General features: G+C 37.3%; 1 protein-coding gene across 5 annotated transcripts in view; it reads left to right on the plus strand.

The window, feature by feature from the left end:
* Positions 1 to 19,938, plus strand: part of Lerp (lysosomal enzyme receptor protein) — a 268,742-nt gene that overhangs the window by 121,952 nt on the left and 126,852 nt on the right. For all 5 annotated transcript variants that reach the window (XR_011335691.1, XR_011335690.1, XM_069843904.1 and 2 more), the window contains exons 14-17: positions 346 to 489; positions 1,029 to 1,208; positions 4,710 to 4,866; positions 7,261 to 7,349. Coding sequence is in view for 3 of the 5 variants with exons in the window: in XM_069843904.1 (XP_069700005.1) it covers positions 346 to 489; positions 1,029 to 1,208; positions 4,710 to 4,866; positions 7,261 to 7,349 (570 nt within the window). In the remaining 2 variants the exon portion in view is untranslated. The remainder of the gene's footprint in view (positions 1 to 345; positions 490 to 1,028; positions 1,209 to 4,709; positions 4,867 to 7,260; positions 7,350 to 19,938) is intronic.

Consider the following 19,938-nt stretch of genomic DNA (forward strand, 5'->3'; position numbering starts at 1 on the left):
AATAAAATGAATAAAATTATAACAACACTCAATACTTAGTTAATTAACAATTCTTACTAATTATTTAATAAATCACATGCACAGAGATGTCTCACGATCTCATAGTCGACACAGTAACTAATAAACTAAGTTGAACTGAAGGAGACCTAATATTTCTGCTTACTGTAGTAAAAATATTGGATGTGTTGTCGTACGTTATGTGTTCACATCCCTTCCTCCTCAGTCCGCTCTCGTCTTCTCCTGAGTCACCGACAGTACACATGTAATATAACCTTCTGTGAAGTCACTGAACTTATTTTCCTGAGAAATTTTTTCTGCTTGCAAATTGTAGTATTTTGTTTACAGAGTCTTGGCTTTGCTACAAGGCCAGCGAGGACTAATGATGAGACGGTGGAGATGATATACCAGAAAGGATCAAAATGTAATGACGTCAATAATTATAACATCAGTTCGAAATTCAAATTTCAATGTGATCCCAAAAGTGGGAAGGTAAGTGTCTTCAATCACCACTATTTTTTATATTCATTCAATTTGCACATCATTTGATAATATGCTTGCCACTCAATAAATCACCAAAAGTAAAAGATTAAATTCAGAAAACAATGCTTATAGTCAACTTCCTGTTTCTTACAAAAAACATTTATTGGACTCTTCATATCATGGGCTCGTTTCACAAAAGTATGGCATAATGTAAGTTTGAAGTGTAAAGTCATGCAAAATATAGTCTTGCATTTTTCTAGGAAAGGTTACTGTAATAAATAGTAAAGATTTATTGCAAGTGATGTCATGTGATCCGATATTTATATAGCATAAACAAAGACGTGCAATGCTTAAAATGCTGTGGATTTGATAATAAGTTATGCCCTCCGAGCATCCCTGCCTCCTACCACTTGATTGACTGTTTACCAGCACAATTGGTGGTTGAAAGAAAAAAACAGCCTTCATGTTAACTTAATTACTATGGAAACCAGATACAAAATGACATTCGGCAAGGCATTTTTAATTTTGAGATAATAATTACGTTCCAGGGAGTTCCTGAGTTCAAGGAGATCACTCATGACTGCACATACATTTTCATATGGAAGACAAATGTTACGTGTAAGCCCTACAGTAAGAATGTGTCAGTCACCAAGGACCAATGTGTAGTGCTGAATGAACAGATGAATACAAGCATTGATCTCAAAAGTCTGAGACATGGAGAATTGCAGGTAAGCTTAACTTGAGGGTAATGGTACAGATTATTCATAGTCGGTGAAATGATTATAAGATGATACTAGAGCCAGAGTCTCTTTCAATTGAAATAGGGAGGATCTATTATCCAGGGTACTTGGTTATAATAAAAAGAGAACTTGGCAATTTTTACCATCACTGTCAAACTGCCACAACACAAGCTTCTCATAATGTGTGTACTAAATTTTGTTGCCCTTGTTATCTATGTTTACTATACAGTATTAAATTTCCTCCTCCTCCTCATTTTAATGCAGAAAACAAAAAGAGTGAACAGTCCTATATGACATACCCTATAAGAAACAAGCAAAAAGCCCACATTAGAAGATGCGCTGTGTTACATTACCAAAGCCACCGGCGTGGCTCAGTCGGTTAAGGCGCTTGCCTTCCGGTCTGAAGTTGTTTTCGGGCGCGGGTTCGATCCCCACTTGGGCTGATTACCTGGTTGGGATTTTTCCGAGGTTTTCCCCAGCTGTAAGATAAATGCCAGGTAACCTATGGCGAATCCTCAGCCTCATCTCGCCAAATACCATCTTGCTATCATCAATATCATCGACGCTAAATAACCTCGTAGTTAATACAGTGTCGTTAAATAACCAACTTAAAAAAATTTACAAATTTCGTTCATTGAGGACCTGGACCTCCTCCAATATTTGTAGCTATTCTGTCCTGCCCTGTACCAGTCTCCTCCACTTCCTTACTCCAATCTCTTTGTTATTTTGATTAATTAATTAGAGGCAGTGACAGAAACTACGAGTTTTTAAATAAATTGCATAATGAAAATAAGGCCTTCTATTCTGTGCAGAAATCGTCTTTTAAATTTCTAGTATAAGAAAACGCAAATTAATTGTATGTACAACAATAATCCAGCGGATGCTATTATATGGTTCTGAGACATGGGGCCTAACCAAACAAGAAAACGTAAATTGATAATATTGTAACGTTTATTCAACAATGTGACTTTTATTTCTATCTTTAACCACACACCCGTCAACATTGTGTATTCCAATCAGCACAGCAACACAGTAGTCGTTATTGCACTCCACACATCGACAATGACAATACACGGGTACTATTGAGAAGAACAACAATGTACTCCTAATTTCGACTAATGTTCACAAGCATTATGTGCAGAACAAAACTGTCAGTTCTCAGTTCACAATTCGTTTGCCTTGGCTAGTTCTTCTAGCTCACTCAAGTTCACTGTACGTCGAACCCAAGCCTTCCAGATACAGTTCACTGCACTTCGAACTCAAGCCTTCCATATACAGTTCACTGACTTCGAACCCAAGACTTCCGGATACGCCGCACTCACCTGGAAGCTGCCACAGTTACGGACTACTCAAGTTCACTGCACGTCGAACTCAAGACCTCCGGACGCGTCACCTTCACCTGGACGCTGCCACAGTTACGGACTCACTCAGGTTCACTGCACCTCGAACTCAGATCCTCTGGATACGTCTCTGCTGTCCAAGACAAGACTTGAAGGCTGACTGAAGACTAACTCTCTCGCAGCTGACTGCTCGTGCTTTTATTACTAAACCATAACATCTCGAAACTTCGATCCACGTGACTTACAGAATCTTCGGGAAAGAACTGCTTCCAGATGATTCCCCTGCACTCTCCGCTCCTCGTCTTCCTGTAGTTTTCCTTCCCCTTGCCTTGTACTGCGCTTCAGCGCCTGCCGAAGCTCAAGTTTCGTTTCTCAATGCCTTTCTCCCCGCTGGATGCACACACACATTCCCGAGACAACCAGACACGACCAGAATGTCCCAGACGGTTGCCACAATATTTTAAAATGTAGTATTAAGGAAAATTGTTAGTCTCATCTTTGATTCAGCTGAAAGTAAGTGGCAAATTAGAAGTAACACTCATATCCATTAATTGTGTAATATATCTCCACTCATAAACATAGTAACTACAAAAAGATTTATAATGGACAGGACATGTGGTGTGCCTGGGTGGTAGCAGAAGTGTTAAGATATACTGTGGAACATTCAAAAGCAAAAAACCTGCAGGAAGACCATGAAATATATGGATAGATGGGATAATTAAAGAATATCTTAAGCGAGGTGTTGGTAATTGGGAGAACCTAGCAATAGACAAAACAGAGTGGAGGTGCTTTGTGAGATTGGTGCAGAGCTATGTGTCCATGCTGCCTCCTGATAGATTGAATTGGATAGCATTCCATACCATGCACTACCAAGGCACTGAATTATGAAAATAAACAACTCTGTTCCTTTATTATTATAAACATACGAGAAGTACGTCCACAAACAAATTGTATTGATAATTCTGAACATAATAACAGGAAAAATGTGTGGGGGGGGGGGGTGGAAAGAAAAAACAAATTGGTTGGATTTTCGACGAGGGACCTCTCCAGAGCTATCAGTGGTAGTTGAAGGAGAGAGAAGAAAGTATATAGGTTAAGTAAAGAGGCAGCAGACCGCAATTCTGCATTACAGTTTTCATCCAACAATCGGTAACAATGCCAAAAATATATTGTCTCGTTGTAAGTTGTCAGCATGTTACAGGAATTTATAATCAGGTCTTTAAAAATTGTATGGTGGCACACCAGTCAGGAAAAAATTTTACTGGCAAGCATAGTCGAACTACAAAAGTGAAATCAAAAGATCAGAATTTCTTTCACTCATAAAGTAAAAAATTTTCACAGGTCATAAACGAGCAGATAAGTAGTTTTTTCAAGTTCTGCATATAACCAACAGGCTAGCATACATAGGATTGTACATAAAGATTTACCCTTCACTTCAAATCTAATTTAAATTAAGTGTAAGAAGAAATGTAATATTGTTATGAAAATGAGTACTTGAAGGTCGAAGACAAGGCTTAAGAAGCTTGCAATGTTTTTATTGATCTAGATTCATTTTCTGGGCTGAGAGGCCATGGTCTATTGGTTGGTTTTATACCAGACATTTCGTCTGCAACTGCAGCAGACATCTTCAGTGGAGTGGTATCCGAGGTCGCAAAACTCTTCTCGGCGGTCCGCGCCGCTTTGTTCGCTGCTCCCGTTCTGGGTTCCGTCCTTTTGTTGTAGTGGCTTCTTATCTGTTCTGTTTAGGACCGGGTACCAACACAAGTACAACTGTACTCAAGTACACAAGTATTGGTACCCGGTCCTAAACAGAACAGATAAGAAGCCACTACAACAAAAGGACGGAACCCAGAACGGGAGCAGTGAACAAAGTGGCGCGGACCACAGCGACAACAGGCCTGGCCCACTAGTTGCACTATAAATACGCCCGCACAACCAGCCACAGGATCAGTTGCCTCAGGTACGCCGAGAAGAGTTTTGCGACCTCGGATACCACTCCACTGAAGATGTCTGCTGCAGTTGCAGACGAAACGTCTGGTATAAAACCAACCAATAGACCATGGCCTCTCAGCCCGGAAAATGAATCTAGATCTATAGACTCCGGCCGTGAAAGCCTACACTACAAGATTAATGTTTTTATTGTTTATAGGTGCGTGGAGAAAGCCGAAACTACAGCTTAGACCTCTGCAATCCGAAAGTAGGTGTATGGTCCAGTGATAGGATGTATGGCAAGCTGACAAGTGTCATGTTTGACTACCAGCAGCAGCAGATGCATCTGCTGTTTACAGGCGGCATATGTACTTCAGGTGAGTATTACTAAATGGATACAAACTGTGCTGAGGACAGGTACCATCAACTCATTGTCATCTTTTATTACATTGTCGCGATAGAGAATGTAACTATTGTGTGTACTACATTGATTAACTATATTATCAAGCAAAGTAGTGCTTGTAATATTTACATACCTAGTAGGCCCACTTTACATTACACAATTTCCAGATATAATATAAACTTATCATATGGATTTAAAGGATCCCAGGTACCATCTACTCTCTTCAACATATACTTGGAGGATTTAGTGAAGAACTGTTTTCAGAACATGGGTGAGGTAAAAGTAAGAGGAACAAGAATAAAGTGCATAAGATTTGCTGATGATATGGCGTTGTTAGCAGAAAAGGAGACGATACTGAGGGATATGCTACTGGATTGTCAACCGGTGTGGGTTTGGGAATGCGCCTATCTTGACGGTTAGCGCAATAGATAGTAGCAAGTCACAGTGCTGGGCCATAATGACCACTCCCATAAATTCCGTTCCAGGACCCATGTTTATTAGACTTTTTTTTTCTTTTTTTAATTATGTTTTATTTAATGACATTCGCAACTGCCAAGGTCATATCAGCATTGTCTATGTGCCAGAATTTTGTCCCGCAACAGTTCTTTTACATGCCAATAAATTTACTCACATGAGCACACTTAAATGCCATCGACCTGGGCCGGAATCGAACTCGCAACCTCAGGCACAGAAGGCCAGCACTATACCGACTGCGCCACCCAGGCCGATTTTTCTTGTTTTTATAAATACTACCACGTCTCAAATATTAGATAGTTTTTTTTCGTAACAACTTAAGTGTATGTTACATTTCATTACTCAGATTATTTTCATTTCTGTAATTATAAATGAAACTACTGAAAATAAATGCTTGCCAATTCTATTGTGATGGCATTTAACTAATTTATTTTCATGAAAATAATTTATTACGCCGTGTATAAAATCGTGTAAAAATTAGTTTTTCGACGCGACGTAAATTACATGTTGTAATATACGTAAAATATGTATTATGTAATTACATGTTGTGATATAATGTAAAATATGTATCATGTAATTTACGGGCCAAACCTGGTACTGTACTAGGACTTGTGAGCTTAACATACAGTGTAAGTTCTCCCCCTCTAAACAGCAAAAGAACTTCTCCTGCCATTCTACATGAGAGTTGCTTTCAGCTCGTACACACTACTTTGATAAACTATGATTCTACTTCTGATACGGAACATATAATCTGCCCACACCTATGAGTTACGGTTAGAGGGGAATGGGGAGTAAAACTCTAATGTCATATAGAGTGATAAGCACTGCCAAAGCCATTGAGGCACCAATGCCCATAGCTAGCTTAGGATGATGATTTTTTTTTGTCCAAATGACACGATTTTTACTTCTTACGAAAGTATTGTGTAAAAATAATGTAATTGTTGTTCTAACACATATCGTACATTACTATTGGCTTTACCACAGTATATTGTCAGCAATTGAACAACTTGCTTTTCGCATTAGTGTGATCCAAAACATTGCTTTTCTGAACATGAAGTAGACTTGTTTTATTATCAAATGATGCGAGGCATGTTTTACTGGTTGAAAAACAGTTGTAGCCTCCTTTTACATTGTTGCGTAGCTTAAAAATAGCTTTGTGTATTACACCTCACAATATTCTAGCTGTCAAGTAAATTTATTTTTCTTCCTATAGTCATTCATTTGAATGCTTCTAAACTAGACGGCATTTCGGAAGGCGGTTAGCTTCTATATGCGCCGTAGCATTTCTGGTGTGTGACATCACAAGCTTGTACAGTAGAACCAATCAGAATCAGTCTATAACAAGCACTTCCCGAGTTCGTTTGTTCACGTGTTTCAATACATTGAATAAGTAAAACTAACATTTACTGTGTGTATGTAAGGTAAGTATTACACAAGCAGGCGTGGAAAATAGTGTTTAAGGTGTAATTATTTTAAAAACTTTAACGAGCAGAACGCTACCGGCCATCTTGATGCTGGCAGCAACGTTGCCAACATGCAAGAAACTACTGCAGAAGGATGTGGTGTGGGATTGAGAACCGTGCAAAGAATATTGTTAGTGAAGGAAAGAGGGTTTGTTTGGTGTCATGCTTACAGTAATCAATGGCTAAGGTCATTATTGTCTTTTGATAATTTAAATTCTCTCCTGCGCTATTTGTATTGCACGTGCTCGTGAAGTACGATGTGGCAATGTTGTACGCTGCCTTGCTCTCTCTATCTGTTTCTCTCAACACAAATGCTAGCAGACAACCGCCTTCCGAATTGCCGTCGACTCTAGTTTAGTAGGAATTATTATTGTGACTGTTACATTGCTCTTAAATATGCAGCAGATAACTAGTGTTCTCTCTCTCCACAGATCAGTGCCTCCCCACAGACCACTTCCGGGCAGAAGTACAACTGAACTGCAATCTGGAAGCAGGCGCAGGGGAGCTGAAGTTGCTGAAGGTAAGTTTGTTCAAAATATTACATTAATTTAACATCATATTGCCGCTACTACTGGGTGTTCATTTCAAAGTGTGTTATGACGTCACTGTTGTTGGGTCACCGATTTGAAGCGAGTTTCAGTTTATATGTTAGAAAGTTGCCTATTATTTAAGGTGTTCTTCAATCTGAACTTGAGAACGTGTACGGTATAACTTGAACGTCGTAGCAACAGATAGCGGTCTGTACGGTCTGTGTGCTACCATAACCTCTTTCGAACTGTGTTTTGCACCAGCAAGTCGAACGCAGGGTATTTGTTATCATCGGTTGCGTATGGTAACATTCCACAACACAAATCAAATGCTCTGTGTCCATGTTGACCGTCGAAGTTAATGTCAACAAATACGTAAGAAATCATCTTAACCCTCTCCCCATATCCCGACAGTACGTATTTCCAAACAGTTCACATTCCTGCCACTACCGGCGTTACCGTACATATCGGTACATACTCTTCAGAATGAACGCCGTACTTGCTAGGCAACTTTTCTGCCTCATAGGTTATACACCTCTGCGGAAGTGTAGGAAGATTGAATTCTCTAGGCTCATCGGCTAGCCACATGATGGCATACAGCGAGCCATGACACACTTTGAACTGAACACCCAGTATAATTCAGCTGGTAACAGTGTGGTTTCTGCTTCTACACATTGAACATAATGCACATCTAAAATTTAACTAACCAGTTTCATGTTTTGCTTCACTAACGTTTAAATTTAATATTTGCTTAAAAAATCTGACTATATTTCTCGTGATTTTGCTACAGTTTAACTTGCTAGTGTAGTGGACAAACTTGTGGGAGCAAATTCTTGCTGAATCTCCTTTCTGTGATGTGGCAGGTTAAAGTTTAAGGTTGAAGTGTGTGAATAGAGACTAAGGAAATTAATGTGAATGAAATGGCGCATGCATAGACTACATTCATTTAAATTGGTATCCTATGGAGAGAGAAAAAAATAATGTAAAGCACGTTGAACATGAGCAAAAATAATTCTACAGTACTGACAACCATCGCATCTAAGTGACACTTGTTTAAATAAACTAACATTTAAGATCGTTAGTTTTACTCATAGTCTTGATATTATTTATTTATTTCAAGTAAATTAATTAAATAGCTTAACACTGCTTGAATATACAAATTAAGTTTAACTATTTTACATGTTTTCTTTGACAAAATTTGCTTTCCTCCATAACTTAAGTGGTCATTTAATTTTATAATATCCCCCTAAACAGAGGTTGCGTGTTTGTGCAGTAAACTTGGGTATAGTGCCCCCATGTATCAACCATGAGTCCTATAACCTCAGTGCCACCAAGGGTAAATATGATTTTTTATTACTTAATGTACAACTTAAACATGAATTAATTGCTTACAAATGGGAAGAAGGACAAACCTACGCATATTTAAACCACCCTTATGGGCTATGTACACACAGTGTTTCCTATATACTGTAATTGAATTTAGATGTGGACGAAATGTGACAGGAAAATTCGAAAGAACATGGGTGATTCATAGCCCTATTTGATCCGGTTTTAATTTATGAGTTGAAGCCAGCATAAATAATTTCTTAAAGTTCTGGAGAGAAACTTACAAACTAATTGTTGTAGGGTACGTTATCAATCACAATGACTGATTTAGGGGGAAGATTTGGGATTACTTTCGTTCTCATACTGTAATTAACACAGGGGCGTGGCATCTACGTTGCCAGTGTTGTCACCAGCAACATTAAAAAAACAGAAATTAAGTGTATTCTTTATTATATAATTTCTTAATTTGTATTTTCTATCAACAATTTAAATCTATCAGTTTCCCGTAACACAATACATGTCAGAAAAGATATGGTTGCTATCTAGCACCGAAGAATTGAACTGAAACATACACCATACTTCAGTGTTTCTGATTTACGTCACATGTTGCCTGCAGCGCTTCAACGGAAAACTTGCCAAGGCTGAGTGTTAGTGACCTTCAGTGCCATGGTGTGACTGTAACACGATTATTTGCTGGTTAAACATAAAGGCAAACGTGTGTTATTCTTCCTTCCCCTTCACTCCCCAAATATGGCTTCTAAATTTACTAGTGAAGTATTAATACTCCCATGTATTGTGGGTCCCTATCACAACGGCATGGTGCGTCCTCAGGTTGCGGATAGAGGAGACGGCCTCCAGATATGGAGGGTAGCTGCGAATAAGCAGTCGTGGACAGCCGATAAGGGGTGGTCTTCCAGCTTGGGGGTTGGGCGAAGGGCTAACAACCCATCACCGTAAAAAACAGCTTGTTACGAAACCTAACAGTAAGCCTCGGAATGGGACTGATTCTCCGGCACGACCACAGCAAAGGAAAAAGGTTATAAGATTTGGTACATGGAACGTAACTAGTCTTTATAGAACAGGAGGGGTAACATTAGTAGCAAAAGAATTAGCTAGATATAGAATAGACTTCGTGGGAGTACAAGAGGTTAGGTTAGATGGGAATGGCATTTCACAAATAGGTGATTACTTATTGTATTATGGGGAAGGAAACGATAATCACCAATTAGGAACAGGATTCTTTGTACATAAAAGAATAAAATCAGCAGTAAAGAAGGTCGAATTTATCAGTGACAGGTTATCGTATTTAGTACTTAAGGGTAGATGGTGCGATATCGTAGTTATAAATGCTCACGCCCCTACAGAAGAGAAAGACGACCATATAAAGGATAGCTTCTATGAGGAATTGGAACACACTTTTGATCAGTTACCTAGATACCACATGAAAGTTCTATTGGGGGATTTCAATGCTAAAGTAGGACGGGAGGATATTTTTGAACCAACAATTGGAAAAGAGAGCCTACACGTAATTAGTAGTGACAATGGAGTTAGGTTAGTCAACTTTGCCACATCAAAAAATTTAATTGTCAAGAGTACAACATTCCCCCATAAGGATATACATAAATATACTTGGACGTCTCCAGTCAGAATGACACATAACCAGATAGATCACATCTTGATAGATAAAAGAAGGCACACTAGTGTAGTAGACATTTGAACTTTCAGGGGGGCAGACTGTAATTCTGACCATTATTTGGTAATTGGAGAATTAAGAGAAAGACTATCAGTAGCCAAGCGAGTAGAGCAACAAGCTAATATTAGTAGATTGAATATTCTGAAATTAAAGGACGAGGAAACTAAGCAACGTTATCAGGTTGAAATTTCAAATAGGTTTGCTGCTTTAGCAACTGCTGACGAAGCTGAGGAAGAGTTAGATGTTAATAGTGTGTGGAACAATATCCGAGATAATATCAAAATTGCAGCTGAGCAGAGCATAGGTTATCATGAAACTAAGAAAAAGAAACCATGGTTTGATGAAGATTGTTCCATTGTAGTAGATAGAAGGAAACAGGCAAAATTGAAATTCTTACAGGATCCAATTGTGGAGAATATAGATAATTATTTCAATGAAAGACGGGAAGCAAGTTGTACACTTAGGAATAAAAAGAGAGATTATTTGAAGGAAAAACTGAATGAGGTAGAAACAAATAGTAAAAATAAAAACATTCGAGATTTATATAAGGGTATAAAGGAATTTAAAAACGGATATCAGGCAAGGGTAAACGTGATCAAGGATGAGAATGGTGACTTACTTGCAGACTCTCATTCAATCCTGAACAGATGGAAAAACTATTTTGGGCAACTACTAAATATACATAGGCCAAATAGAAATGATCGGGACGAAATTCAAATACAAACTGCTGAGCCATTTATACCGGAACCCACACTTTCTGAAGTCGAAATTGCGATAGAAAATCTGAAAAAGTACAAGTCTCCAGGTATTGATCAAATTCCAGCAGAATTAATACAAGAGAGTGGAAGGGCATTATCTAGCGAAATTTATAAACTTCTACTTGCAATTTGGGAAAAGGAAATTGTACCAGAACAATGGAAGGAGTCCATAATCGTACCTATTTTTAAGAAGGGGGACAAGACTAACTGTAGTAACTTTCGAGGAATATCAATTTTGTTGACATCGTACAAAATTTTGTCGAATATCCTTTTGAGAAGATCAACTCCATATGTAGATGAAATTATTGGGGATCATCAGTGTGGTTTTAGGCGTAATAGATCGACTATTGATCAGCTTTTTTGTATCCGACAGATATTGGAGAAAAAATGGGAGTATAAGGGTACAGTACATCAGTTATTCATAGATTTCAAAAAGGTGTATGACTCGGTTAAGAGAGAAGTTTTATATAATATTCTTATTGAATTTGGTATTCCCAAGAAACTAGTTCGATTAATTAAAATGTGTCTTGGTGAAACTTACAGCAGAGTCCGTATAGGCCAGTTTCTATCTGATGCTTTTCCAATTCAGCTAAAGCAGGGAGATGCACTATCACCTTTACTTTTTAACTTCGCTCTAGAATATGCCATTAGAAAAGTTCAGGATAACACAGAGGGTTTGAAATTGAACGGGTTACATCAGCTGCTTGTCTATGCGGATGATGTGAATATGTTAGGAAAAAATCGACAAACGATTAGGGAAAACGTGGAAATTCTAGTTGAAGCAAGTAAAGCGATAGGGTTGGAAGTAAATCCCGAAAAGACTAAGTATATGATTATGTCTCGTGACCAGAATATTGTACGAAATGGAACTATAAAAATTGGAGATTTATCCTTCGAAGAGGTGGAAAAATTCAGATATCTTGGAGCAACAGTAACAAATATAAATGACACTCGGGAGGAAATTAAACGCAGAATAAATATGGGAAATGCCTGTTATTATTCCGTTGAGAAGCTTTTGTCATCTAGTCTTCTGTCAAAAAATCTGAAAGTTAGAATTTATAAAACAGTTATATTACCGGTTGTTCTGTATGGTTGTGAAACTTTGACTCTCGTTTTGAGAGAGGAACAGAGATTAAGGGTATTTGAGAATAAGGTTCTTAGGAAAATATTTGGGGCTAAGAGGGATGAAGCTACAGGAGAATGGAGAAAGTTACACAACGCAGAGCTGCACCCATTGTATACTTCACCTGACATAATTAGGAACATAAAATCCAGACGTTTGAGATGGGCAGGACATGTAGCACGTATGCGCAGTTCCAGAAATGCATATAGAGTGTTAGTTGGGAGGCCGGAGGGAAAAAGACCTTTGGGGAGACCGAGACGTAGGTGGGAAGATAATATTAAAATGGATTTGAGGGAGGTGGGATATGATGGTAGAGACTGGATTAATCTTGCTCAGGATAGGGACCAATGGCGGGCTTATGTGAGGGCGGCAATGAACCTCCGGGTTCATTAAAAGCCAGTAAGTAAGTAAGTATTAATACTCCTATGATTGTGTCTGTTATAGAGAGTCTTTTAAACTGTTTTTTAGGATTACGTACATTTAGTGAGAAAAAGTAATATTGTTTTAATGGCAAACCAACTCCTGAATCAAAAGACTTGAAGACTAAATCACATGGAGGTTTCGAAAGACATTTTAATGCATATACAGAATCACCATGGTTGTGCAGTAGTGGAAAATTATCACGACTCTTTTGCTAGCCACGTTTACTTTTTTCAAGTGAAAAAAAAACGCCTGGACTAAGATGATATCAACAATATGGATAGTTTCTGTACGGTATGCATGCGTCATGAAAATTATAAAAATCACGTTGCATCCGTTGTTTTTCTAGCACATTTTGGCAAAATGAGAATAGACTTGTTATTAAGCGAAGCCATTTAAAAATCAACAGAAAAATATAATAAAGTTGTGAAAAGAAATATGTAATGTCTCGTTTAATAAGTGTAGTGTGTTACTTGGCCCAGCAAGAACTTCTGTTTAGGGGTAGGGATGAATCTGATAGCTCTGTCAACAGGGGCAAATATCTGGAACTTTTACACCTCCTTGCTGAAACTAATGACAATAATTTAGACCACCACTTTCAGACTGTTAGGCTACTGTGTTTTCTGGGACATCAAATGACATTCAGAATGACTTAATTGAATGTGTTTTTCGCGCTTTGATTAATGAATTGAAAAAGGAAATTAGTGAAACAAGTTATATGTTGTGGTCATGGATGAAACAACAGACATATCCAATAAGTCACAGTTATCGACGAATTGAATTGAAGTACAAGTAAGCACAACACAACTTCTGGTGGATCTTCAAATACAGCACTTTCAGGAAATTTTTTCCAATTTTATTATTACTATTCCTATAATTCCATTATTCTTCGTAGCCTATAATTCTATACATTGCATATTATTTTTGAAAGGAAGATACTTTTTTTTTTTTTTTTTTCGTAAAACATTATTAGAATGCTCGAAAAAAAATTCATCCTCTCCTCGACTGTGGTATCATTTTCGAACCGGCAACACTCAGGAAATTCCCACACCACACCACTGAATTAACATGATTATGATCTCCTGATTTCGTGCCAGATCTGAACATCAGTACAGCATTTGGTATGAAATTATCCTTGCCTCCGGCATGCTCAATTATCGCACACTGGCCCTTCGAAACAGGAGCACAGAGACCTTTATTATTACCATCACTCAACGCATAAAACTCGTGCGCAATGAGTGAATATGAATATAACTCTTATCCGTGTAAACAAAAGAGCGTCCTTACTTTCTGTAAGTAGTAATGCTCGAGAGATAGTTCACTCTCTGAAGACGAATGTCACTTTTTTCAAGTAATATGCTTCTGTTGTTCACATAGTAATAATAAAAAATGTATTTTCGGTCGTTCTCCAGTTATTGTTAAATTAAATTCATTTATTGTTCTTCATATGACACACTTATATAACTCGTCAATATTTGTTTGCTTTTCTTCTTTCGATATTCTTTCTGGGAGTTGAGAAACAAGTCTCCACATCGGCATTTCATTGGTCAACTTTCACTATTCGCTTCAAATTGCTGCTCAACATTACTGTAGCTTGGCATTGAACTAGTATAATTCAAGTAATACATAAGTCTTGAAACAACCTTAAAGTCAGATTACTGGTAGTGTGTGTTTTCAGGCTGGATAGTAGCTTAAGAACCACTGTTCCCGTGCCTTTACTCCCCACTAGTGGCTCTCAGAGTTCGTCATACCTCGTTCGCTGTACAGCCTGAACCATATACAGCTTGACAGTAGATGCTCAAATATAAGAAAATATTTATATAGGCCTGCCTTTAAAGAATGTTCATAATTCCCGAAAAATTATTCCTACTAACTATATTCATAACTATTTGACTTCATTTATAAATTATATGCTTTAAGTAGATGTGTCATTCATTTTGCCCGAATTCATATAAAATAACTGTTCGTATATTGTAAAAATTCCTACTATTTTTATATTCATGAAAATCGGTTTTTAAAGTTTTAAGATGTTAAAATATATTAGTAATTTATAATAATTCAAATATATTAATATTTCCAACCATCAGTAAAGTCAATTGGGCAGCTGTAAAATTGTTGGAAATTTCACCCACATATGACAAGGAGGATTTGGAACTGTGACCAGTAATACTTTAAGAAAGGCCTTACCTAGCTGCTGTGTAGTCTTTCTGTACCAGGAGTTGCAAAACTTGGAATAAAATCACAGTGATATGCAACAATTTATCTTAAGAGTCATATTTCCTTTACGAATTATTCTACTATTCCATTTATAAGTTTATTGTATATAATATAAATAATCAGAAAGAAAGTGTTAACATTTGATGTAGACTAAATCGCTATAATGTTCTTTGTTTCAAATAAGGAACCAGTAATATTTAAATAAATCATATTTCGTGTGCATCATTCCTGGTTAAATCGTCGCATGAATACTGAACATGAACAAAATACGTGAAATAGAAGAAATGCAAGTACTAGTCAAACTGCACGTCCTAAACCATTGTTTTGATATCAGGGATGTTGAAAATGTGTGTTTCCGTGAAAAACTCGAAATCTGTGTTTGCTGCATAACGATATTTTCTGTTTATAAATTACTTCGTATAATGAAAAAAGTTACGTAAATAATTTTAAGAGAATGGGCTGTTGTTTTTCCTCCGCCTTCGAAACTATTAGACAAACCTATTGAAATTTAATACACCGTAATTTTTTAGTTCTATACAATTACTAATTTATTGTTTCCCGTAATTACATATGTATGTAATATAATCATAGAATTTCCAAACATGACATAGTGGCTTACAGAGAAAGAAAGTTTCCGAGTTCCTGTCTCTCTAGATTATAGACTACCGTACATAAAAACATTTTAATGCATATAAAATTAACCTCAAGATTCAGATAAAGTTACTCATATTGACATCCCCATGTCTTTGAAATTTCTATGTACTATCACTGGAATGACTTCATGCATAGTGACGTGTACTTCCCATATGGACTTCCCCCCCAGGAAATAGGCATTTCAACTTGAATGATAAGACAGTAATGCGTGTTTCATCAACCAGAATCAAGAGCAGTAACGGATGTCAAATGTCTAATGATTGTCAAAGAACTTATTTTCGTTTTATAATCTTCAGCAATCCTTGACTTTTGTCAAATCTGATCATATTTGAAAACGTAATTTCGATTCATCAACTAGTTGACAGTCGTCAAATCGTTCAAGAAATAACTCTTTATAAAAATAGTGGGAAAAAGTAAAGTGTTTTTGTAACCAATTATGCAAATTTCGTAAATATTATTCTATATAAAATCACGTAATTTTGATGCGAAGAGGTTATATCAGGAGTGTCCCGAAAGTATGTGATCTGAATATTGTATTTCTGTGCTAGAAAGAAATTGTGGATGATAAACCTACAGTAGGAAATTGTGCTAAAATCCTAAATGAAAGAACCAATAAAGTGCAAGCGGAAGTTGTCAAACCTGCAGAGTGGGTGATGTGTGCTCCACCAAACTCGTCTGGCAAGAGGGATGAGCAATAACAAAACAGTATAATAAAGTAATAAATAATATATTAATGTAATAATAAATAATGTATTAAAAATCATACTTTTAAAGTGAAGTTTGCAATTCCAATGGAAAAGCCAATGGTATGTTTTCGAAGTCATTTAAATTTGTCACTTTTTTAGGTATATTAATATGTTTTCTACTCGAGACGAACAATTTCTTAGCACTCTGTGTTTCCGCTTTTTGCACTTCTCTGCATACACGTGACATGGTTGATACACTTATTGAACACTCCTCGGCAGTTAAGATTTTTACAGTTTTCTTCAGACGAATATTTTCTGAAGAAAGTGTAGACATTCCGAGCTTTACTACTATATCCACTGGATCAATTACTTTCATTAGTACTGCCCTTGCTGAATGACGATTGAATTTTATATTACTAGAGTCGACGGCAATTTGGAAGGCAGTAGTCTGCTAACGTTTGCATCGAGAGAGGCAGATAGAGAGAGCAAGGCAGCGTACAACATTGCCACATCGTACTTCACGTGCATATGCAATACAAATAGCGCAGGAGAGAATTTAAATTATCAAAAGACAATAATGGTCTTAGCGGTTGATTACTGTAAGCATGACACCAAACAAAAACTCTTTCCTTAACTAACAATATTCTTTGCACGGTTCTCAATCCCACACCACATGCTTCTGCAGTCGTTTCTTGCACGTTGACAACGTTGCAGCCAGCATCAGGATGGCTGGCAGCGTTCTGCTCGTCAACGTTTTTAAAATAATTATACACCTTAAACACCATTTTCCATGCCTGCCTATGCAATACTTATCATTTTACAGTCTCTTCTACCATTTATTTATCTTACACACACACAGTAAATGTTAGTTTTACTTATTCAGTGTATTGAAACACTCACACGTGAACAAACGAACTCGGGAAGAACTTGTTACAGACCGATTCTGATTGGTTCTACTGTACAAGCTTGTGACGTCACATACCAGAAATGCTACGGCGAATATAGCGACCGCCTTCCGAAATGCCGTCTAGTCTAACAAATAAAGTAATAAACTGACAAGAACACACAGAAAATGGTTATTACAAACAGATTACTGATTTCACTAACAGACACAAAGCACGTCGAATACCTACACACAACGCAAACAGAAATCGAACTGGTATTTTCGGCTCTGGCTTCATAATTATTTTTTATCGGATGTTCTTGTTGCTGAATGGATACTGTTTACAATTAAGTCTTGGTGCTTCGAAAGGCTTTCTTATCGACATGTAGCTGTTAAACATCACTCCTGGAAAACCATAAAAACCTTTAATCAGCTGGACGCGATTAAGAGGCATAAAATGCGAACCGCTTGGCATAGAAATGAGATTCTTGTTTCTATGTATTCAGAAAAATTTCATTCAACATGATCACATGTAGAGACCCTGCCACGAAGAACTTGTCTTTCTCGTTAGCCATGTCCAAGTCCTCATCAGTATATTGTTTTATTAACACAGAAATAAACACCAGCTGACAGAGGTCACCCCATGCATCAAGCATGGATGTATACCAAACATACATCATTGCATTACTTAATGCCTCACTTTGGATTGTGAAGTATTGTTAGCCCATATGTATTTTCAAGGCTATATTGAGGTCAGTTATTAGATAAAAATGCGTCATAAAACGCAGTATGCTTACTACAGAAAAAAACGATATCCTAGAACTCTTATGGTTTTTCTAGGAAACTGGCATTTGCTCAGTCTTTAGTAACTGATAGATACATAATTATTCAGACCCGGTCATATGAATAGGAACAAATGTATTATTATTATTGTATGATGATAAAAATATAAAAACTATTTTAGCTTTTATTTATGTACAAACGAAATGATGGAACAAGCAAAAATGTCACAGTTTAAGATTATCCAGACTTCCAAGAAAATGTATTTGCAATCTTCTCATAAATTTCTAATTGTGTTCGTTTGTAGTAACATATTTTTCCATTGATGTTTAAATAATTGCTCTCAACACGACATTGTCCGTATGCCCCAGCTAGGTATATTCTGCTACAAATCTTTGTCAGTTGAATGAATGTTTCGTTTGTTTAGTTCTAACAGCTGTGCGTCAATATGGAGACTGCCATCAATGTAGGATTTTGTGTAGAGATATTTGTCAGTGTTCTATAAAATTGTTCGTATATTTGAAACAGAATTCCACTGTACATTAATGTTTGTTGCATGTTATCAACAGAGGTGCGTAACATAGTAAATTACCAAAAATGGAACTACGGAATAACTATGGGACCCATTTGTGTGTACTGAAAAGCAAACCTAACCTAAATTTCTTCCAAGGAAACCACGTATCAAAAATGCATTATAATCAGCACAGTTGTCATTATTTGAATTAAACTTTCCGATAGTCAACACAATACATACAAAGACCAAAGATTACCATATAGGCTCAACTAGCTCTGATTGAGGTTGTGGCTGATACATATAGTGACTAGACACAAAGAGTTCGCGTCAATAATTAATGTTCTTTCATAATTGCGAAATACATACTAGGTTCAAAAAGTTCCCGGAATTTGCTAGCATCATAGAAACAACGTACCTTAAACACTATTCTACAGCATTCCCTTCAAAATAGTTGCCTTCCGCAACAACACACTTTTGCCAACGCGTGTAGAGTTCCTGGAAGCAGGCCTGGAAGCCATTTTGTGAAACCCGTCTTAGTGCTCTCGTCGCGTTTGCGATAACCTCTTCAGCATTGAATCTCCGTCATTTCAGATGACTTTTCAGACGGGGAAACAGAAAGTAATCAGGTGGTGAGAGATCAGGAGAGTATGGTGGATGATCCAAAGCAGTTATGTTGTGCCTGGCAAGAAAATTCTTTACAATAATTGCGCGATGAGCAGGTGCATTGTCATGCATAAGGAACCAGTTGTTTTCTACCCACTTTTCTGGACGTTTCCTTCTCACTGCGTCCCAGAGGCGACGGAGGGTTTCTACGTACAATTCTTTCGTTACAGTACGACCTTCTGGAATGAACTCATGGTGCATGAGACCCTGAGAGTCGAAGAAAACTTCCAACATAACTTTGCTTTAAGTGTGCTTAAATGCGACAGGCTCATGTCAGTAGATTTACTGGCATGAAAAAGAACTCCTGCGGGACAAAATTCCGGCACATCCGGCGATGCTGATATAACCTCTGCAGTTGCGAGCGTCGTTAAATAAAACATAACATTAAAAATAACTTTGCCTTTGGAAGTGTCCCTAGGAAATTTTTGCTTCCGAGGAGATGTTTTCGATTTCCACTCAGATGACTGTCGTTTAGGGACTGGGTCGTACAAGTAGCACCAGTTTCATTTTGTTTAAGAAATCACCATCTTCATCAGCCATACTGATCATGTCCCCAGCAAAACACAGAACTTGATGTTTGTACTTTGCTCTGTGGACATAATTACAAAATGCGACGAACAAACAAAACACTATGATAAACAAATGCCTACAACTCAAAACCAATAGTTGCCATTATCAACAAACTTTAAGGAAATGACATCATGAATGTTACCAACAAAACAAATGTATAATATCCCTTGTTATATATTAATACGAAAAATGGTAGTAAAATTCCGGGAACTTTTTGAACCTAGTAGTATAAGTACTGTACTCAAAGTTTGATAGTGACCTGTGTTACTAGTCAATTATGTATGCAATGCAAGTT

The sequence above is a fragment of the Periplaneta americana genome, chromosome 13 (genome assembly GCF_040183065.1).
Source record: "Periplaneta americana isolate PAMFEO1 chromosome 13, P.americana_PAMFEO1_priV1, whole genome shotgun sequence".
NCBI lineage: Eukaryota > Metazoa > Arthropoda > Insecta > Blattodea > Blattidae > Periplaneta > Periplaneta americana.